General features: G+C 31.0%; 2 protein-coding genes across 2 annotated transcripts in view; one reads left to right on the top strand and one right to left on the bottom strand.

Annotated features, from left to right (window-relative positions):
- The window catches only part of LOC140447677 (uncharacterized), a 665,708-nt gene that overhangs the window by 608,327 nt on the left and 32,892 nt on the right, over nt 1–24,489 (top strand). The gene's annotated exons all lie outside the window — the stretch shown is intronic.
- Nucleotides 10,462–23,045, bottom strand: sinu (claudin family member sinuous). The gene is made up of 2 exons (XM_072540476.1): nt 22,757–23,045; nt 10,462–11,856 (listed from the first exon to the last, which is right to left on the bottom strand). Exons 1-2 carry the CDS (start codon nt 22,775–22,777, stop codon nt 11,179–11,181), a joined length of 699 nt encoding a protein of 232 aa, XP_072396577.1. The 5' UTR covers nt 22,778–23,045; the 3' UTR covers nt 10,462–11,178.

Here is a 24,489-nt window from a genome sequence, read left to right as displayed (position 1 = left end):
TTTTGTATTTTCTAAATAATATCTTTGAAATAATACTTTTATTTAGATTTTTTAAAGTAGATGTGAAAACAAAATTTGTTCTATAAAAATGATATAAAATAAAAAATAATTCCAACACTACTGCTTAAATTAAAAATAATTCCGAAAAACGTCAAAAAACTGTCAAAGTGTTTAGGCGCATTTCAAAGTTTCTCTTAAAAATTTAAATATTTAAACGATTATTTCTTCAATTCTGAACGTTTTAACTTACAAAGTGAATCTAAGTGATTTTTCTCACAAGTATAAAATCTATGAGTACAAATATTTATTTAATCTAAATAATTAACATTTAAGTTAAATCTACGTAAACAAGAATCAATTTTTGGTTATAAAGCAACAACTTTTTGCTGCTACCGTTTATCAGTTCTGATATCGAGGAGGCAGGACCGGACTAGGTTTTTGAGAGTTAACGATGATAATAATCAAAAATGGATCATTTTCATCACACATTCATTTATTGAAAATGCACTTTCTAATTTAGGATTAACTTTGGTAACTCCAATAATTTTTTTAAAAATTGGTACATCAAATCCTAATTATAAACACATTTTCAGTTTCAGAAGGCATACTTTTATTTCTCTCCCAGTCTCATCAATACCCGACTCAATAATTGTGAATTACGAAATGACATCATATCGTATATTTCTTGCAACGGAGAAAGATCTATGTACTAATTGCAGGCAAGCGAGACATTCGGCTGAAAATTACCCAACTACTAAGGAAACTCAAACATCCCAAACACAAAATGCCGCTCCAACTACTTCAACTGATCCAATAGCCAATGAATACATTCCCCTAACTCAAAACATATCTTCCTCGGCTCCTACACTATCTGGATGGAGAGGGTAAATTTATTACCAAACTTTCCACATTTAAGAGAGGCGTAGTTAAACATCTAATTGCTTCAAAATATTTATTAAGGACCACTGAAGCAATAAAACAATTAAAATCTATTTTTCCTTCGATTTATTATATAAGTAAACTTAAGGACTGATTCTACATTGATAATTATCGCAATTCTGATAATACTAACAAGAGTTATACAAATATCATTAGCATTACAGTGCTAGGAGGCAGTAACAGAGATATATAGAATTGAGAGAAATAAACTGGTAAGTATACACCGGATCCTGTTAGCGCATACTTGGCTGACGCACTTTTCGACAATACACCCGGTCCTCACTTGCCGAGAGGCAAATTCGCACTGTCCTAAGTTATATAACGCGGGAAGGTGAGAGTTTCTGATGTAGGGAGCAAAGGAGTCAGTCGCACACACATTAACACGATGGCTGACAATTTGAGCGCACATGTTGATAAAATAACTATATTACGACTACAATATTATAAATAGGTTGTTTTTACAACACTATTGACTAAACCGGATATCCATATTTTACCATCTACTCATGTTACAGATTTTCAACAAATGTCCGACGATCCTCCTTCAAACAAACAAAATCGCTCTGAAATTATAACCCCTCCACCAAATGATACTCCAGTAAATAACCCTTTTCAAGACTCTAAATTAAAAAAACCAAAGTCTTCCATCACAGACATAGGAACCATTAAAGTAACTGATGATATAAAAAATTCAGCTAGACGAATATATGAAAATACTTCAGTAAACCATTCAACATCTTATGAAACATTAGTAGATATACTGGAAAATGCTCATGGTACCCCTGACCTAGTTAGCTTAATAAAAACTTATACAAATGATCTAGAAAACCTATTGAAACTTTTAAATCAACTACATGAAAATTTATCAAATAGGAAATCAAAAAATAGATAATAGATAAATAGAGAAAATGTAGACCATACTAGTGGTGGCGTAGCAATTTACACTCATTTATCCATCGATGTAGAAATTCTTCAAATCAATACAAAACTTGAAGCAGTCGCAATTACTATCAAAGGGCCTTTAAAAATGAACATAATGTAATATATACATTCCACCTACACAAAACCCAAGCAATAATGAAATCTCAGATTTAATTAAACAAATACCTTCACCTTGTCTAATAGTTGGAGATTTTAATGCACATAATTACATATGGGGATCAAATAAAATTACTACATTAGGTGTTAGAATCAAAATAATGTTGGACAATTTTCAGCTAAACCTACTAAACGATGGAAGAAAGACTCATTTCGACATTTCTACTAGTAAATCCTCTGCCATAGACCTTTCAATATGTGATCCAGCATTATCAGCTACCTTATCTTGGGATGTACTTTCTTATTTAAATGATAGTGACCACTTTCCAATTGTAATAACGAATCCTGACAGTATACAATACTCTTATAATGTTGAAAAATGGAATCTCAAAAATGCAAATTGGTAAGAGTATTATAATCTAGTTTTAAATGAAATGAATGCATTACATGAAATTTTACAATCAAATAATAATATTGATAGTCAAATTCAAGAGTTTTCAAACAATTAAATTCGTCAGTCCCTTGGTGGAATTGTGAATGTCAAGAAGCTATTAAACTTTCAAAAACAGCATTAAATCGATTCAGGAAATATAATACACTTGAAAATAAATTAGAATTCAAACGACTAAAAGCATGAGCTAGATTCATCTTAAAATAAGTAAACGTGAATCATGGAAAAAGTTTGTTTCAGAATTTAATTCTTCTACACCAATTATTAAAGTGTGGCAAATGGTACGAAAGATATCCGAGAAAAATACCCCAAATGACATTAACTTCTTAGAAGAAAAAAAAATATACACTTCCCCTCTAGGCATAGCCAATATTCTAGCTAATAGTTTTTGAAAGATTCTCAAGCGATGATGTTCTTCCTGCAGATTTTTTGATCAAAAAAGAAAGAGAGGAATCCAAAGGTATTGATATACCGCCTGATGACCTTTCTCCTTTAAATTATCCCATAACCATGGATGAATTAGAATACTCACTCAATAAAACGAAAAACTTCTCCTGGTCCTGATAACATAACTGCAATATTTCTTCAAAAACTTCCTTCATCTGCAAAGAGACAGTTGCTGAATATCTATAATAATATATGGAGACATAGCAAGTTTCCAAAAATTTGGAGTTCATCTATCGTCATTCCTATTTATAAACAAAATCAACCAAAATCTCTGTCACATTCATATAGACCTATTTCTCTAACTTGTGTAAAGTTCTCGAGAAAATCATATCTAACAGATTAATGTGGTTTTTAGAAAATAATAAATTACTTGCCCCGGAAAAATCGTTCAACACTGGATAATCTTATTAGTTTAGAATCTGAGATTCATGAAGCAATGGCATGTGGACAAAAATGTATCGATGGAGTGGGAGCAGCATTTATGTCTAATAAAACAAAAATATTAATGAAACTCTCTAAATTAAAATCCATTTATTCAGCTGAGTTAACCGCTATTCTCAATGCAATAAATTTTGTGGTAGAAATTAGTATCAAAAACCCTGTCATTATTACGGATTCTCTAAGTTCTGTAATTGCCCTAATATCCTAGCTATCCAAGTCTACTACTTATTAAATCAGCATTAAGCCAACTACAAACTATGAACATAAATATCAACTTTGTATGAATTCCTTCCCATATCGGAATTGCTGGTAATGAAGAAGTAGATTCCTTGGCAAAACTAGCAATCTCGAGCCCGCAAGCTGTAGAAATCAGAAGCATTCCACATCTAGATATAAAACCTATAATCAAGAACTTAATAATCAATGATTTGCAGACCAAGTGGAATTAGTCAACATCCAAACTACGAGAAGTAAAACATTCTATATTACCTTGGAAATCAACCCCAAATAAGCGTATACATCAAACCATCCTATCTCGTCTTAGAATAGGCCACACCGCCATCACCCATAAATATCTGCTGGAGAGTGAATTAAAACCACAGTGCTACGTATGTGATATTGTGCTCAGTGTTCGCCATATTTTACTGGAGTGTCCTTTATATTGCATGGAGAGACTTCAATATAAATTACAAAATACCTGACAGACAATATTAAGTGACGAAACTGAAAAATTTGACATCATACTTATATTCCATAAATGTAGTAAATAAATTGTAAAACCTTAAATTGTACAACACCAATGACCCTATGAGGTTGAGGCATAAATAAAAAAAATATTCCAAACAATTGGAAATTCTAAACCAAATCTAATTCTTAACGAATTAAATATTCAAACAAACCACCACCTTTTACCAAACAGAAAACGTCTTTCTCATGGCTTTGAATTCAGTTGCTGAGATGTTTTATCTAAGTTAGATTATCTTTTATCTCAGCCGCTCCAAGTTGGTTGCTCTCTCGAATTCATTTCTGTACAAATTGGTCTTTAGCATCACTCAAAAATAAAAATCTAGGAGAGCTAATCTCTAACGGCCTGTGCATTATATGAAAGACATTTAAGTTTATTTGAAGATGTTTAATATAGGAATAATTTGATTTCGCAATAATTAGATATTTTACTGCGTTTAGATGTCCTTCGATGAAAAAAAGAACAATATGATCTCCCAAAATCCCAACCCAAACATTAAACTTTTGTGGACACTCCGTACGCACAGACACACTCAAATGTGTTTTTCAACACATTCAACACTACAACCGATGTATTATGTTTCTTGTGAAGAAGGACTCGTCTGTAAAAAAAATATTCAAAATATTATTTTCATTGCATTTCTCCATCATAATTTCATAGAATTCCATCGGTTTAAAATGATCACCAGGAAATATTTTTTGAGTGGTCTGCACTTTATAACAATGGCAGTTGTTTATTTCAAAATATTCCTCATTGTTTTTCATTCAAGTTAACTTCATCCCCAATTTGTTTACTTAAACACGGCGTCGCTTCTGCCAGTGCACAGACCTGTGTTTTTCTAATTTCTCATTCTTGACTAATTTATTTTTCCAGAGGTTAATCTAATGGGCAGCAGATCTGCCATTAGTACAGCCAAACTTTTCAAATTGACGAATAATGGCCAATAAGCTTTTTCTACACCTATTTTCAAACAGCTGTAATAAATATATTAAGTTTCTTGTACAGAATGGCCTCCAAAGTACCATTTTATTATTTGTAGTTTTTCTGCAGTTATGTAAACAGTCGGCATATTGAATATTTTACTGTCAAACGTAGCTACTCCTGAAATAAATAAGAGATTTTAGTTGGAAAAGTGTAATTGGATCAGAAACAATCGGTTTTATTGTTCGGCCATGATGGACGTTCATGCACAATGTGGAAGGGAGACTGCTATGAAATATGGTTGTGAGCTTTGTCTATACTGATACTGAAAACATGTGAGTATATTTGTGAGATATCTAGCTAATGAGTAAGAAAAAAGAAGTACTTGTGACGCGTTTGGAAAAAATATATAAATATGTTTTTTATGGGTTGGAGTCAATAAGTTATTTATTGACTCCAACCCATAAAAAACATAGTTATATATATATATATATATATATATATATATATATATATATATATATATATATATATATATATATATATATATATATATATATATATATATATATATATATATAGACAAGATGGAAACTTTAGCATTGCTTAAATTGCGGAACTAAAACACTACGCTCCACGACGAGCATCAGGATAAAAGGAGTATGATATTGAAGTCTGTCAATTCCTTATCAGAACCAGATTATATCAAGAACAATAAATATAATAGAAATATTATTTTGTTGTCAGCAATGAGCATGTTGGAAACGTCAAAGTTATTGATGCTTGCACAGAAGATGCTGGAACCGTTTAGTATAAAGTTATAAATGAAAATACTTTTGGAACGGACCTCGTATGTGACCGGTGTTCTAATCGGTGTAGTATGACCTCCGGATCTATCACATATGACATATAGTTTACTTAGTAAGCCAGTTATAAATAATTGAACTATGTCATAATCAATAACATACAACTCGATAATCTCTGTAAATTGAAGTCTGTATACAAATTTGATGAAACACCTTTACTTACATTCGAAGGAAAAGTACTCAGCAAAATCTTGAAAACACCTTGTGACAATATACCATGGATTCATTGAAATTATTTAGGATACTAATAGGCGATAATTCTCGTTTGTAAAACTTTATTTACAAAAGTACAAGATACTAGCGTTATACATGAAAATAATTATATAAAAAATTATTAAACACCTAGTTAAATATGTAGCATTGTTTCTATTCTAGAATAAACAAAATATGCGAGAAAATAACCACAAAACAATACTCCATAAATTCTATATGTTTTGAATATAAAAACAATAAAAATTTCAGATCTTTTAAGTCATGATATAATAAAATTGTAAATATATATATAAAAATTTTTAAGATATAAAAAATTCTAACAAAAAATACCATTTGGACGGATTATTGTTACTTCAGTTCTACACTAACAAAAAAATTTAATAATATGATAGATTAATAGACCTTAATTAAAGTTCAATTAAATATCTTTGTCTATTTTCTGCCAGAAAATCTAGCAGAATTATATTCATGCCTTGAAAAGATATAAACATTTATAGGTATTTAGTAAATAAATGTGTTTAATGGTAAATATACACGGTGTTACATTTAAGATAACACATTAATTACACAAAATATCGTAGTGCATTAAACTATATCAAACACGGTAAAAATGTAATCTCGACAATTAAAAATAAACAAGCAAAAATGAGTTTTATAAAAGTTAATGAGTTTTATAATTAGTTATATTTTTAATCCCGTTTCATAGAATTCAAGGAACATGATACACCATGTAGTTATTATAATAGAATTAAAGATTTGGTTTAATTAAGATCTTTTTTACAACTATAGAAAACAACAAAGTAAATAAAACAAAGAGATGGCTAATAAGTAGGGTAACAAATTTGGACGGATTAGTTCAGAACTTAACTACCTTATATATGAACACTATAAAAGGCACTAAATTTTAACTTCAAAATTCTTTTGAAGTAATTTGGTTTTATATACTATAATAAGGGCTTTATTCAGTGCAATAACTTTGTGCCTAGAAATTGATATTTTATAGTACTCGCTTTATTACAACCCAGTTGAGGTGTCTAATCTTTTAGAAATTACTTTAATATCAAAATACTAATCTTGTATATACACACACTTACAATTATATCTTATAAGACCTTTGTTCTCTTGATAAAATTAGATCCAGATGCATCTATAATCTCAGAACCTAAGAACAAAATTTTAATATCTTTTTCATAAAATGTTATATCTTAGAAATAATGAGAAAATAGCAGTCATTGGATCATATAATAAGTTATGACACTCGATTTAAGATCTTATAAAATATTCTCCACATACCAGAAAAACAAAAAACAATTGACGTAGTTGGTTCAAAATTTCTACAATTGGATTATTTTTTGCGACGAGTACATTCGCTTATCTCTGAATATTTAGTATAAACCAGTGATTAAGAATTAAGGGATTTTTTCTATTTAAATTAAAAATTCCTAACTTCCTTTTTTAATATAATTACTTATGTATGTTTATAAGTATTTTGAGAGTTATAATCCACCCAACGTCCTGATATTTCCGAAATGGTCAGACTTTATTGCTCTTCCGCATTAGAAGCAAATAAGTAATATAAAGTCAATGAGCGTCAATGAAACAACTGTCAAGGATGATCGCCTATTTTGGAAGATATTTGTTAACATTAATGTTGGCACGTTTTTAGCGAATAGAAATTAAATAAAATCAATTGTATTTATGATTTAATTTTTTGAATAAAATTATATTGCAAAATATCGTAACTACTGATGGCAGTGGCAAAAGCGTTACTCGAAGAAAAATAAGTAGTTATTTTTAATACAGGCACATGTAGGTTAAAACAAAATATGCGCTTTATTAACATTAATACAGCGTTATCACACGTACAGTATAGATATTTTACAAAAAATATTTATTTAGAATGTATTATGATAGAACATTATAACTATTGTAAATTACTGGTCGACACGATACGTCTCGAATATATATATATATATATATATATATATATATATATATATATATATATATATATATATATATATATATATATATGTATATATATATATATATATATATATACAGGGCGTTTCACTACGAGCTTCTACTATTGGTAATATCGGACACTAATTACAAAGTAAATATCTACTTTGTTATTTTAAATAGAACACCCTATATGTTATAGCATTTTTAGATTCTACGTAAAATTCTAGATACAATGTGTATAAGGTACCATAGGTCAGAACTTCATATTTTTTTAGTTATTCATCTTTTTTCAAAAATTTTGAAAATAGAGACAAACTTTTCAAAGTTAATAGCTCACCTTACGAACATGATGTCTTTAAAACTTTTGCAAACAAAGAATAGGCAACGTTCTTTCAAGAATTTACATCGAAATATAGTTTATAAATACAGGGTGTTCACAAATGATACGCCATTTCTGTAAACATCAAACCATAGTAAGTCAATAATTTTAACTGAAACACCCTGTATTTTATAATTTTAATGAAAAAAGAAATGAATTGTCTTTTAAATATTATTAGGGTTCTCTATACTAAAGTTAATACTCTAGGAGATAATTGTGGTTTACTGTTAAGGTAAGATATTTATTGTTTTATTTTAGCGGACTGTGTATGAATATGTCATAATTGTCATTATTTGTGATTATTTTTACAAAGTGGTAGAAGTGGCTCGTTTAGAATTATTTAAAGTTTAAATTTTTTAAGAAGTATTTAAAGTATTTAAAGAAGTTTAAATAAATGGAGTATCATTTGTGAAACATGTGTATGTAGAAATTCTACTTCGATGTAAATTCCTGAAATAACGTTACCTACTCTTTGTCTGCAAAGGTTTTAAAGGCATTATGATTGTAAATGGATGAAATATTAACTTTGAAAAGTTCTGTATCTGTGAAACAGTAAAAAAACTGTCTGGGCAGCTCAGAAGTGAGTGTATCTGGTTTTGGTGCCGAATGTTGGTTAGGTTGCAACTACAAATCAAAAAACATTACGCAGGTCGCCGCTTCGAAGACACTGGCCAACTATGAAGTAATAATCTGTCTAATACAGTTCCTCTACACTTAGTTGTTCGGAGTCGACGTTAAACCGTAGGCCCCGCATATCTGTGTTCACTTAATGATACACAACAGAGATATATGCAGAAAAGCTGTGTAGGTCCAAAATAAGTAAGGGAAATTAAGAAGAACGCCGAAAAGCAAAATATAACTAAAAGCAACTCAAATCTGAAAGACATTTGTATTATGTTTTAAATCATCGAACATCATTGTTTGAAAGTACTCGTGGCAATTTTAATAATGTTGGCAGCCTTATACACCACTTGCGGATACCACAATATTGCGTCGAAATGCGAAATATTTTCAAAAATTATACCATATTCCCTTCTCACCGTGTCTAGTTTGTTCATGATTTGGGCCAGTTCCTATTCTGAGCAGAGTAACATTAGGGTATTATTCGCATATCTAAGGTTCGTGTTTATTTTGCTACATATTGTTATTCCACCTCTCCATTTTTGCAAGACTTTTTTCATAATATTCTCTTCATATATTGAATAATATGGGTGATACTACACAACCTTATCGTTTACCAGATTTTGGTCTAAATGGTTTGGAAAAACGTTATTGACCGTTACTTTTCCGAAACGTTTCAATGAATTTTGTTTTAGAATCTCCATATTTATTAAGACCAACCATAGCCTACTCCACTTTACACAATCGAACGCTTTCGTGTACTTGACGAAACATGATAGGTTTTAACATTAAATTCACATGCTTTTTCTATTATTTATAAATGAACATTATGTAATAATAATTGGACCAGACAGGAGCGAAGTACTTGATCCTTCTAGACATAAACTCGATACTTATTATGCTCCCTGAAGGCTATGAATAACGATGGAGAAGTAAGAGGGTGGCAAAATAAGTTAAGTAACGTTAATTGTTTCCGTGTTATTTTCCAGTATTATTGCTTTATGGCTACGAAATCTTGGTGACTTCACGAGTTAAAAAAATTATTAACAATAATTATTATTAATAGAATATAGTATAATAAATTTAACTTGGTACATAAAAATATTGAAGTAGTTTTATAAGTAAACAAATTACTTTGTGCATAAATCAGCTTAATTAAAAAAGGAAGTCAGGGTCAGTATTTTGTCATAAACATAAATGTTTCAACATTAATTATAGGTACAACCTAAAGCTAATTCATTGTCGTTATTGTTTTAAAACTATCAAAATTAGTAAAATAATTATTATAATTGTTTGCAAATAAATGTTACAATTGACAGTTAACTGACTGTACCGGATAGTCACTAATCAAAAATGTATTCATATATATATATATATATATATATATATATATATATATATATATATATATATATATATATATATATATATTATATATATATATATATATATATATATATATATATATATATATATAGAGCAGTCATTGCAGATCATAGTTTCGATTACATATGAATGTATGAGTCATTTAAATAATACTATTTGTTAAATAACTACTTTGACTTAATTTACTTTCTAGCATTAGCCTAAAATACTAATCATCACTTGTCAAAAAGAAAAGTCAATTACTATACAAATACTTAGTTGGCTTAGTAATTGATAAATACAAATTAAACTATACATATTCTACAATATGTCCAACTATTCACAATATTAATTCATGATCATTTGAAAACATGTTACTTATTAAACAACATATTTATTTTAATAATTTATGATTACTAACTTAAAGATATATCAATATATTCTTCAGAGTTACCAACTATACAAAAGCCAAAATATTAGTCTGGAAAAATAAATAAAATGAATAACTACATTGAATCATTGCAGACTATACAATTCCCCGTCTAGTCTCATCCAGTACAGTCACAAAAAATGTTGGAAACAAATTTTAAAAATATGAAGTCAAATATAAAATATGTAAATATAAAATGTGTAAATATAAAATGTGTAAATATAAAATATTAAAATTACCTCCATATTAAATTCTATGGTAATCTAAACCTTTGACAGTTACTTAATCTGTTGATTTATAATCATAATAGCAAGATTGAAAAAATAAAAATTAACAACTAGTCATGGAAATTTGTTGTTACCAGCCTTTGTGTTCTGGTTCCATTTCGAACCTGCTTTGTGATTCTGTGAGTCTTCTTTTTTTCTTTCTTTGTACATGCCCATCCACAAAAAACAACACCGAAGCTACGAAACAGGCTATTACGCCAATACATGCTAAAGCGAATGACCAGCCAAAGAAATTGTTGTCATGGCCAGGCATCCATCCATTCTTATTGGCTAAACAAGCAAAAACTATTACTGCTATAGATCCTGCAATTCCTCCCACAAGTAAAACCACAGAATTTATAATTATGAGTATGATAAATTGTTTCTGCTCCGGTCCACAACACAGGAAATATATCAAACTCATGATTGCTCCAAATAAGACAGCAATGAAGCAAATTGTAAAGAAAAATTGAGTCGCTATCATAAAGTCGGGTATTAAAAAACCTCGTATCTGGTCATATCCAGTCGTAAACGGATCATAGATCCATCGACAGCCAACGAAAAATCTTCGATAGGCTTGATCGGAGTGGTAAGGATCAGAAAGAGATCTGAAACAGTGAACCCATAATCCCAAACGATCTAGTCGTGCTCCTGTTATCCTTTGGTCTGAAACTAGCCAACTGGGAGTGGCAAATGCTACAAATATTGAAACAAATGCCACCACAAAAAATCCAATAGCAGCATTTCCGGCTAGTGACCTTTTTTTTACCTAAAAATAAAAATATATATTAATTGTATATAAATGACAAAACTATATTTAAGATATTTTCATAATTGTGTAGTACATTTGAGCTTTTAAGAAAAAAATATTTTCATTATTTAAAAAAATATTAACATTAATTCAACATTAATTATTAAAATGAGTCACCTAATTGTTTTCTTTTAACTTTCATTTTTCAGTCTAAATATAGATATACATCTAATTGTTTTCTTTTAACTTTCATTTTTCAGTCTAAATATAGATATACAGGGTGTTAGTAAATAAGCAGACTTACAATAAAAAAATGTATAACTCCTGAAGTTAAGCAATCTAATGTTAATTTGAAAAATGCTGAATGGCTTAATAAAAAAACTAAAAGATGCCAATTATCTTGCAAATTACATATAACAACGCTACAGCCGAGCACATAGAACTATTCCATAAATCTGATATCCCACAGATAATAAAAATAAAACTATATGGCATCTTTTTAACAATGAAACTGGCAGGAAGTCTACCAAAAAAAAAATGTAACGTTAACTATAGATGGTGAACATTGTATTAATTCCAACCAGTTGTCTGAAGCTTTTTATAATTGTTTTGCTACAGTACCCGAAAAAAACTTTCAAATTATTTTGGTAATTCTCGATCTGACAGTTACACAAATTCTGTTATTCTTAACAACAGCTTTTTCTTTAAACCTGTTGATGGCAATGAGGTAACGGATGTGGTCAATAATTTAAAGAATAAAAGGAGCACCAGACTTGATTCTATCTTAAAAAGCATGGGTATTAAAGGAAATGCCATCTTATACAGTAAGTCAAATTGCACATTTGATAAATTTATCAATAGGTAAAGGCTTCTTTCCGAGCTTTCTGAAAAAAAGCAATTGTATTTACAAAAAATATGCAGTAATTATAGATCAATTCGGAGAGGACCACGTAAATGATAATGGTGCCAGACTAATATCATTATGCGAACAAAATGAAATGAAAATTGCAAATGGATTTTTTCAACACAGAGACATACACAAATACACATGGACGCAAAATACGAGAGGGTTAAAATCAGTCATAGACTACACAATCATACGACAAAAGACAAATATGATTGTACAAAATGTAAGAGTATTGAGAGGAGCTACCTGTGGAAGCGACCTGTGGCGAGGAGCTACCTGTGGCATCACTTATTAAAAGACATAAAGAAGAAAAGAGACCAATATCAAAAATTCTTAAATACAAAGAATATAACAGATAAAATAATCTAGGAGTCTCAAGCTAAAGTATGAAAAATGATATGTCGGAAGAATAATGAAGCATGGCAACAAAAGTTTAACATGATAAATTCACATCTAGGAGGACGAAGAAGCACAGAAAGTTGGAGAGTCTTAAAATCTTTACGACAAGATAAGAAGAGAGACATAGTGACAATAACGATGGATGACTGGGACCAATATTTTGAGAAACTCCTAAGGGAAGATAGACCACAATTTAAAGACAACAACGAAACACAAAATATAAATATTTTAACTTCGCCCATACGAATAACAACGAAAGAAGTGGAAGATGTATGTAGATCTCGAAAAAATAACAAAGCACCGGGTCCAGGTAATATCCCTGCAGAGTTAATTAAACACGGTACAACCAAACTATATACAAGTTTAGCCAAACTGTTCCAAAACTGCATTAATGGAATGACAACCCCAGAGGAGTGGAAGACATCATTCATATCCACTATACAGAAAAAGGCAGAAAGGATGAATGTGACAATTACAGAGGCATTGCCGTGACAAACTCGTGTCAGTAGAATATACGGAAAAGTAATTAAAAACAATAGAAAGCGAATATAAAGACTCTCGAACAGGCAGGATTTAGGGCAGGTAGATCTACTGTTGACCATTTGTTTCGCATTACACAGATTATTGAAAAGAAAATAGCCGTTAATCAAGAAGTACATTTATTGTATGTAGACCTACGAAAGGCTTATGCTAGCGTACCACATTATAAATTATAGGAAGCGTTAGAGAAAACAGCCATAAGCATGAATTTAATAAATGCGACGAAGGAACTGTACGCTAACTCAAAGATAAAGGTTGGAAATAATCTGTCAAGTGGATTCCAAAGGCCTTAAGCAGGGCTGCTGTCTCTCCCCGACATTATTTAAAATTTATCTAGAAAAGGCTCTAAAACTGTGGAAGCGCAAATGTCGAAATATGGGAAAGCCGATTAACAATAGCATATACACTTTGTCATTTGCAGATGATCAACTAGTGATAGCACAAGATTATAAAGATATTGAGTATATGACTCGAAAATTAATCGAGGAGTATAAAAAATGGGGACTTCATCCATGGGGAAATCAATATCCAAAAGACCGAGTATATGTGTATCGGCGGGAAACAACAGGAACCTCATATTGAAAGATGGAGAAGTTATCAACATTGCAACACATAAATATTTAGGTATGATCATCACAAAAGAAGGCAACGTAGACGATACAATCGAGGAGTAAAACAACCAAGCAAGAAAAGCAATTTCACTTCTCAATAGTATCCTTTGGGATCAACCAATCTCTAATAACAAGCACAAGATACATAATACAATCATTAAAAGTATAATTACCTACAATAGTGAAGTATGGCAAATAAAGGAAAGATACAAGAGAAAACTTGAGGCAACGGAAATGGATTTCTGAAGATGTTCAGCTGGAAAATCTAGACTAGAAAGAGTAACGAACAACAGAATAAGAGAAATTATGAAAGTAAAACATACAATAGTAGACGATATTGGTACAAACAACTCAGATGGTATGGTCATGTACAGAGAATGTCTGAGGAACGTCTCCCAAAACAAGTCTTAATGTGGATCCCTCACGGTAGAAAAAAAAGAGGAAGACCCCGCCTTAGTTGGAGAGAAGTTTAAAACCAATCTATATATATATATATATATATATATATATATATATATATATATATCCCAGAAGATTGGAAAATAGGAATCATACTTCCTATATACAAAGGGGAGACAAACGACTCTGCAAAAATTATAAGGGCATAACAGTTTTAAATGTCGTCTACAAGATATTATCACAGGAATTATATACTGCCGCCTGGAATCGTTTTCGGAGGAGATTATTGGTGAATACCAATGTGACTTCAGACCAAAGAGGCCAACTATAGACCAAATACACATGTTCAGAGGTATACATGAAAAATGTGTTGAATATAACATACCTATTTACAACTTGTATATTGATTTCAAACAGGCGTTTGATGGAGTAGATCGACAAAAGATGTTAAAGCAACTATTTATGTTAGGGATACCCAATAAGTTGGTTAAACTTATACAAATGACTCTGGAGGGTTCCAAAGCTATGGTAAGAATAGATGGAGATATGACGCAGGCCTTTGATATTGAAAATGGAGTTAGATAAGGTGATGCCTTATCAACAACACTTTTAAATCTAACTTTAAAAGCTGTTGTTAGAAAACTGGATATAAACGGCTGTATTAATACAAGATCAATGCAAATTAGCGCATATGCGGATGATGTTGCCATAATAAGCAGCAACAAAAGGGTATTAAGCGAAAAAGTTATAGAACTGAAACGAGAAGCTGCTACGTTTGGTCTATATATAAATGAAAGCAAAACAAAATATATGGAGTGCACAAAATCGAATGAACATGAGAATCTGAAGGTAGACAACCATACCTACAAATATGCCTCCACTTTTCCCTACCTAGGCTCAATAATAAATGACAACAACATCAGTCAAGAAATACAAGCACAGATTCTTAGCGGTAATAAGTGCTTTTATGCTTACAAAGACTTAATGAAAAGTAAGTTACTGAATCGTGAGTCGAAGCTGAGAATCTACAAAACAGTAATTAGACCAGTGGTCACATATGGATGTGAAACATGTACCCTCTCAACCACTGATGAAAATCAACTGAGAATATTTGAGCGCAAAATACTAAGGAAGATATTTAGACCAACTCAATGCAGCGATGGTTCGTGGAGAATTAAAATGAACCACAAGCTGGATGAACTAATGCAGAGCGAAGATATTGTCAGATTTGTAAAGTCACAAAGACTAAACTGGCTTGGTCACCTAGAAAGAATGCCAGATAATCGAGCTGTAAAAGTAGTCCAGAGACAGAAGCCCCAAGGAAACAGAACAAGGGGAAGGCCCTGTAAAAGATGGATAGATGACGTAGAGAGGGATCTTAAAACCATAAACATCAGACAGTGGCGAAGGAAAGTATCCGACAGGACAGAATGGAAGAACATTGTTAAGCAGGCCAAGACTCATAAAGGGTTGTAGCGCCATTAGAAGAAGAAGAAGAAGTTTCACTCCCAGAGCCGCTCTGTTTTAAGGACCATTGATGTATCTAACCAGTTTGATGCTTTGGATTTGATATTATTTGCTGATAATACTTCTCTTGTGGCCTCAGCACATACTGATGAGAAATTGGCTCCATTTGCAATCATTTTTTGTCTCAATTTGATAACGCCTCAATCTAATAGCCTAATTTTAAATATAGACAAAACTAAAGTAGTATATTTTAATCACAAACTCTGTCAGTTATATATTGCACTTAAATTTTAATAATGTAAATTGGTCAGATTACATAGACATGCTCAGTAGGGCACTCAATATGTCATACTATGCATTGTCTCATATAAGAAATATCTTGCCCATCTCTGATCTGATAAATGTACATATACTATAGCCTTGTTTATAGTAGACTTTGTTGCAACATTGTTTTGTGGAAGAATTCAGTCAATAATATCAGAATATTTATAACACAAAAATAAATACTACACAAAATGTTTGGAACTAGAGCTCTTGAAAGCTGTCATGAGTCTTTTTATATAGCCTGTGATATCAGAAGTTGTAAAAGCATCAAAATTAAGATGGTTGGGACATTTAGAAAGAATGAAAGAAGAAAGAATACCAAAAATGTTAGTAAATAGAGATAGACAAAAGAAGAGTAGGTTGTCCAATAAAGACATGGTTAATATATGCAGCAGAAAGTGACCTTAAAGATAAAGGTATTATAAATTGGAGAGGAAAAACTAAGGACCATAAAGAATGAAGAGCAATTGTCAAGATATGGGTCTAAAAGGCCTGCATTAACACTATATTATCAAAGAAATTACAGTTTTCACAATTATTCTAGGCGAGGTGGCAACTTGTTGAGTGTACCTGCACATAGATCAAGGAAATTTGAAATGTCAGTAAAGTACATATTATGAGCATCAGATCGTTTAACGTTCTGCCAAAAAAAAAACAAAGTAATGAATAAATATTCCTTTATGAAATCCATTAAAAGTTTATTGTTATCCAAATGATATTATACTGTGGAAGAGTTTGTTTTAGATTTAGACAGAACTATAACTTAAATGTTTGTAATGTTTATGTAGTTTTAAATGATTTTAATTTTTATTTGTGTGTAAAGCAAATGGCTTATCATGTCATCATATGCATTATACACTGCGCGTTGTTAAAAAGAGGCCACCTAGAATTTTATAAGAATTTTTCAATAATTTTAAGTTTATGCAATTTATTCTATTGTAAAATAAAATTTTTAATTAAACTCCCACTATGCCGAAACACTAGGCACCGCCACTGGGTGCCGACAAGTTAATTAAGGGTAATAAGTTATAAGTTTGCAGAATCGATATTAGTTTTACGACTTCAGAGAATGCATGTGTTGTTTGTACATTGTTTTTCTTCGAATATGGCTGTTCTGTTTTTCAAAAATCTTATCAGTGTTCAGTTGTTCAAAGAGTGAAACTGTGCAATTTTTAAATTTAAAAATGTGGCTGAGATATTTGCTAGATCTGTTCAAATTGTTATTTTCATTGATAATGGAATGGTCAAAGAAAAGTGGCCAGACAGCTTGGAAGCAGTCATTGTATGGTCCAAAACATACCAACCATTCGTAGAGACTGAATCTCACTAACAACGACCAGGATCGGGCGCGAGAAGAATTACGATGGCCAGAGAAGACCGTTCTTTACAACGCTCTTCTTTGCAAAATCGGTTCTTTACGGCTAGAGCAATCCAAAACCGTTTTCAATATGCTCACGGGTGGACATTAAGCACTTCTACTTTCTACAATGAGAAGAAGGTTGAGGAAATTTGGTCTAAGAGCTCGCTGCCCAGCGACAGGACATTTGTTAACAGCAGCACATCTAAAAAACCGACTTGGGTTTGCTAGAGACCACAAGCATTGGACAATAGAAGATTGAAAAAATGTTTTGTTTAGTGATCAGTCCAGGATGGTTTTTTATGGCTCAGAGAGTCGCATTAAAAGGTATAGAAGATGTGGGGAACGATAAGCTGCTTGTGTTCTGCAAGAAAGTGTTGCTTTTGGAGGAGGCTCAGTAATGTTTTGGGCATGCATTTCATTCGAAGGCCATACTGATCTCATGATTATTGATAGAAGAGCGTTGAATGCTTATTTAATTATCGAAATTCTAGACGAACATGTAATGCCTTTTGCTGGGTTTGTGGGCAAAAACTTTATTTTCATGCAAGACAACGCGCGGCCACACATAGCCAGGATGGTAACGCAATACCTGGAAACCGTCAGTATGCCAAAAATGAATTTGCCAGCTCAAAGCCCAAATTTGAACCCGATTGAGCATATTTGAGACCAACTCAAACGAAGAGTAAGAAACAAAATACCCGCTCGATTAAATCGTGAGCAGCTTCGGTTGGCGCTCATGGAAAAATGACTTTTTCCTCAAGACAACATCCAGAATTTGATCAATTTAATTCCTAGTCGAATGAGGAGTTTTATTCAAAATAGAGGTGGTAATATAGAATATTAAAAATCACGACTTTATTGTAATTTTTATTAAGAAAACAGCAAAAATTACAATGTTAATTTTTGTAATTTTCCATTAAAATCTTCATGTTGGGAGAAGTATTTTTTTGACATTTGTTGCTTAAGAAATGGTTGCATACTGCTTTAGAACATATTCTTAAACAATACACAAACATCTAATGACAATCAATTTTTTTGTAGAGTTCGTAAAAATTTAAAAATAACAAAAATTTTAGATGGCTTACTTTTAATGATGCGCAGTATAGGTATATGTTTTAAAGCATGAATGAATAAATATTATTGTTTTTCTTTTGATAAATTTATATATTTCTCTATATTTATCATTTTTAATTCTCTATTATTTTCGTCTCACATTAGTAGTAGTCTCACTTTCGTCTCACAAGTATATCATTTGTAATATTTTGTTTTGTCATCCAAGGTTTCCTTTCTAGTAGCTTTTGACTTGGTTGCTTACAACTTCTAGAATTTTCACAGTGTTTAATTCAGTCCATAGTTGGTTAGGCTCATATGGCTTTTCTAATGTTTCAGTTTCTGTATTTTATATTTCAAATACTTGACAGTTGACACTCTTGGTTTAGTTGTTGAGTTTTCTTTTGCTTTGTTTCATTTTTAAAGTATCCATTATGCAGCAGAGTTAATTATTTTATTGCCTTCTTCGGCAATACACTTTACAAGTACTTAATTAATATTTTTTAAACATGTATAGACAAACTTATATAATAATATGATGTAAGTAATTTTTAACAAAGAATAATTTAACTACTCATCATAATGAGTTTTAAATCAGTTGTTGTTAAAGGTAACTAATGGAGATTAACAATACTCTACAAATGAATGAATTTGAAAATAAATCCACAATTTAACATCCCATCTCCCACATATATGTGGAGCACCCTGTATAAGAGAAAATACTCTTAAAATGTCTACTTAAGCTGTGTTATAGTACATAGTGGCAAATCTAAAAATTGTATTTTTTTAATTAAACAATATTCAATTCAGAACTGTTCCACCATGTACAAAAATCAAGACTTATATTATAATACAGATAGTCCAACAGAAACAATGGAAGGACTTACCTAGTGAGTCAATAATTTGGTTAACTAGTTAACAAGTCAAAATGTTTTATAATAATGGGAAGGTCAGTAAACCTTTTATAATGATTATAGGAGTAAAAAATTAAGGTCATTTATTTTTTAACTTAATTACAAAGAGATTTGTGAGTTTAATGCAAAAATAAGTAGATATCATTATTTTTTGGTATAAGTAATCCAATATTATATATATATATATATATATATATATATATATATATATATATATATATATAATAATATATACCATGTGTTTGACCAGGTATATTTTCTCACTAAGAATTATGTTGCCTTCAGATTCAGGATTTTTTTGGGTCATAGATGATGCTTTTTGGCAGTTCCATGGCCGGCTCTAGAATGAAGTATTTTGTAGTGATGCTTATCAGCTACAAATTTAATCCAGTTTTTAATTGCCATATATTGCCTGGTGACCGGAACCCATACTAGTGTGACACTATTATGTTCCACCAGTCTGTAGAGTTCATTTTGGTATTCCCACACTAGCCTAGAATCCACATAGGCCCTAATGCTTAGGGCTTAAGAGTGCACCTATGGCTGGTTGGCTATATATGCATATATTGACCTGCTTCAGTGCAAAAGCTCTTACGTTAATTTCTCTTGCACACTATCTGAAATACAGAGCAAAAATCTCTGCTTGAAATACAGAGATATATTCTCCTAGTGTCCTAGAGAATATTCCAGTCTTGTTTGAGTGTTTCCTCTGGCCCCATCAACCTAATGGTTTGGCGTCCTTAATTGCATTTATGATATTACTGTTCTGATCTAATCAGGATGTTACTCAGACTTTCTCGCAGTCTATAATATCCCATCCTTGCCACCCCATTTAGAATTATATGTAAAGAAGGGAGATCTAGTATTCCCCATTTATAGCTGCCTTTGGTGTGGCTGTCATGGCTCCTGTGGATAGGTAAAGTTACAATGCTTTATTAATAGTTGAAATAAACTTACTGTTGCACTTCTTTAATTAAAAAAAGAAGAATAATCATATACAACAAGAGTGTATATCATTAAAAACTTTCAATGCATGACTAATAATCTATAAATGACTAAAAAGATAAAAAATAAATATTTAAGCCTTTTAGTTGATACAGCAGGTTTGTCCAACATAGCAAAAAATAAATTACTAAATTTACTAACAGTTGGGAGTAGAACCAGTGAACGGAATATGTATCCTTTTAATATAATGCTGATTGCAGAAAATCGTCTTTTCTACAATAGTGTGTTCAATAAATAAATAATAGTAATTGAAATATTTAAATTTCCCATCTAACTAAATTAAAGCTCTATGCAATCAGCATGGCATGCCGTCTTCCTGTTGTATTATATCTCCTGTGCCTATCAATTTTTTACATTTGAACTAGTCAAATTTAACTACACTAAAACAATTTGTCTCTGGCTTCTCAAATAGAAGCACGCTAGTCAAACTTCATTCCAGGCTTCTCATCTAGAAGCAAGTAAAACTCTCTCATTTTTTAACTGGAAGCACACAACTCATACATACTTCATCTCACACTTCTCAAATAGAAGCAGATGTCAAGTTAATTTTATTTTTATCAAACAGTTATCAATCAATTCAGTGTTAGTGCATCTAGTATGTAAGTACCTGTTATTATCAGTTACATAATACAGAAGAAATCAACAGTTTTTTGTGCCAATCATTTGTAAATGCTGATCCGAAAAATTATAGTGTGTGATGTGTTGGCAATTCCCATAGTGCTATTTACTTATGCAAATCATAAAATAAAAATATTTCTACCAGAAGTCACATTTTAATTATTCTATTTTCAAATTCCGTATTTGAGATTTGTATTTACTTTTTTATCTAACAAATATAGGAAGGTGAGAATATAGTTTTTTACTAATATCTCTTTTAAAACATTGCATCAGCTAACTCATCTTTTCCCCTACAGTGATTTTATAACTTATCATATTACTTTTCAAAACAGATTGTGTTTCATCAATTCTTTTTGAATTCAGACATTACTATGAACTTTGTTTCATAATTATAGCTGAATGTTTCTTTTATCAGAGTGATGAGTTGTATTGGTACCTATATTGATTTCATTTAATGTTTGATTCAGAAATTTTCTATTTAATCATAGGCACTCTCTCTTAAAGTCAATGTAGAGTGATGTGTATCTATATTAAATTCGCTAGCTTAGGGCAAAGTCTATGATCAATTTTTGCCTGCAGGAAGCCACTGGTATCCTCCAATTGCAAATAAAATAGTCCCTCTTTTGGTGTATTGGAACTATCTCCCTATTCCATTCCTGCAGTATTTATTTATTGTCCCCCATGTTAAATGTAATTTCAGGTATGTCTGTTCTAGCTCTTGAAACTTTTTCCATGAATTCTCCCTTTTATCTTCATGTATTTTTTTCTTCCTGCTTGACCATCCATAGTATTCTTCTAATCACCTCATTATAATGTCCCTGTTGAAATTTTGTATATGCATTTTTTTTCAGTTATATTTTGACATTCTTCATCAAACCATACTGTTCCCAGTAGCCCATGTCTCCCTTTATGTACTTTCTTTGGTGACTTCCTGTATGTTTTTACAAGCATCTCATTCTTCATTTACATTCTTACAAATTTAACAATTTTTCAAGGCTTTCAACAATGTAATAGTGTGTTTCCATCAATAAAAAAATAAACCTTTAATTAAAATAAAAATAGAAAAAGCCAGAAACTAACATAATTTAGTGTATAGGAATTAAATTAAATGTGTTTGAGGAGGGTCATCCTAATGTCTTTCAATTTAAAAGCAATAATGTGACTCATTTCACTCATTTGTAATATCAAGTAATATAGCTCCATCCCCAGTGTAATATGAGAATTAATAATAATTATATATTATCTCCACACCTATTTTCAAGTAAATAAATCAATTATATAGCATTCTCACGATAAAAATACATAATTTAAAGTTCGTGTTTACCTCCTCCTGGTAGTCACCCATTGAGTCATCAACAATTTGCACTGGTTTCTTTACAATATAACTAGTTTCAAAGTAATTTAAGAATTTTCTGAATTTGCCAAACAATCTACAATAAGGATAAACGTATTTCTGGAAAATTTGGAAACAGGTAAACAAAACAAAAATCACAACAGTAAAACTTTTACGGTGTCAACGCACAAGCGCAATATTCACTTAACCACTCCGACCACACCTGAGAAAAGCATACACACAGGATAAAATAGAAAATAAAAGCAAACCATCAAAAAACAGAAACCTGTGCCCGTGCATCGCATCGGTCAGCAACTGTACCTCCCACTTAAGAACAGCAGTGGTGTAACAAACGTAAAAAATGGTAAAGGTAAAACTGACTGGCAAATATATTAATATATTATTTAGATTATGATATGTTTGTTTTACTGAATACTATTATAATTTATTATCACTGCTTTATACATATATAAATGGCCCACCCATAAATAAAAAGTGGAGTGTATTTAAAAAAAAAAGTGTTTATTATGAAATATAAAAAAAAATGTTTTACGTACTGATCAGTTAAATTGCATAACTACTCCAGCCGTCAGAGACGAAAATGCCACTGAACCTCTAAAAATCATACGAACAAGCTGAATTTTGCTGAGAATGTCAATTTTAGATGCAAAAAAGTTTACCACTTTTACCCTCAGGCTTTCTTCTAAAACCCCCATCGTAGAAAGGGGAAAACGAAAAAACATCGATTTACCAAGGACCTGTACGCCATAGAAAAAAATATTTCAAATAAAAAATGTAGCTAAGACAATTTTGAACAAAAATTTTCATTAGCATTTTTTGTGTCAACCGTTCTCTCAGAAACAATGTTTAAGCGATCGGCAATTTTTAATGTCAGTTACGTGCGCGAAATTAATATTCAGTAAAATTTGTATCAGCTCGACGGTAAAAATTCGATATCTTTTGATCCGAGTATCCTATCGACAAAAATCAGGAAGCGTATTAAAGGTAAAGAGTGCAGCTTTCGTACGGAATATTTGTATTTTGCCGCAAATAAACTGGGTTTTTATAAAGGCGTTAAACAAATATACGTGTCGCGATTTTTACCAATTTTTATGATTCTCATGAGATCAATACAATGTATCCCTGTTATTAACTGGCCACTGTAGAGTTTCGATAACTAGAGCCTAGTCTTTAAAACTTATAACATGAAATTTTAATTTTGAGTTTTAGCAACAAATGTGAGGCATTTAAAATATGCATAAAAAACGCCGAACTTTCACATTATAAACGATCTAAAAAATTTAAAACCCTTTTTCAATTATGCTAATATGTTTATTAAAATTACTCATCTTCTGCTACGAATTACACTCAAAACTATCTTCTTGGAGATAGTTCCCGTGACGTGTGATTGTTTGTAATGTAAAAGTTTAAATTCTGCGTTTTTTAATCATATTTCAAATACCTCATATTTGTTGTCACAACTCAAAATTCACATTTAATGTTATTGGTTTTGAAGACTGGTCTCTAAAAATCGAAATTTTACTATGACTGATCAATTAAAGTGATCGATTTTATTGATCTCACGAGAATTGTAAAAAAAAAGGCAAAAATTGCGCAACGTTTATTTATTGATCAGATTTATAAAAACTGACTTCATTGCGGCAAAATAAAAAATTTTATAATAAAGATGCACTCTTCACCTTTAAAACGCATTCTTATTTTTG

The sequence above is a fragment of the Diabrotica undecimpunctata genome, chromosome 8, assembly GCF_040954645.1.
Source record: "Diabrotica undecimpunctata isolate CICGRU chromosome 8, icDiaUnde3, whole genome shotgun sequence".
Classification (NCBI taxonomy): Eukaryota; Metazoa; Arthropoda; class Insecta; order Coleoptera; family Chrysomelidae; genus Diabrotica; species Diabrotica undecimpunctata.
The sequence above is the reverse complement of the archived record's forward strand: the minus strand, read 5'-3'. Positions and strand labels throughout refer to the sequence as shown.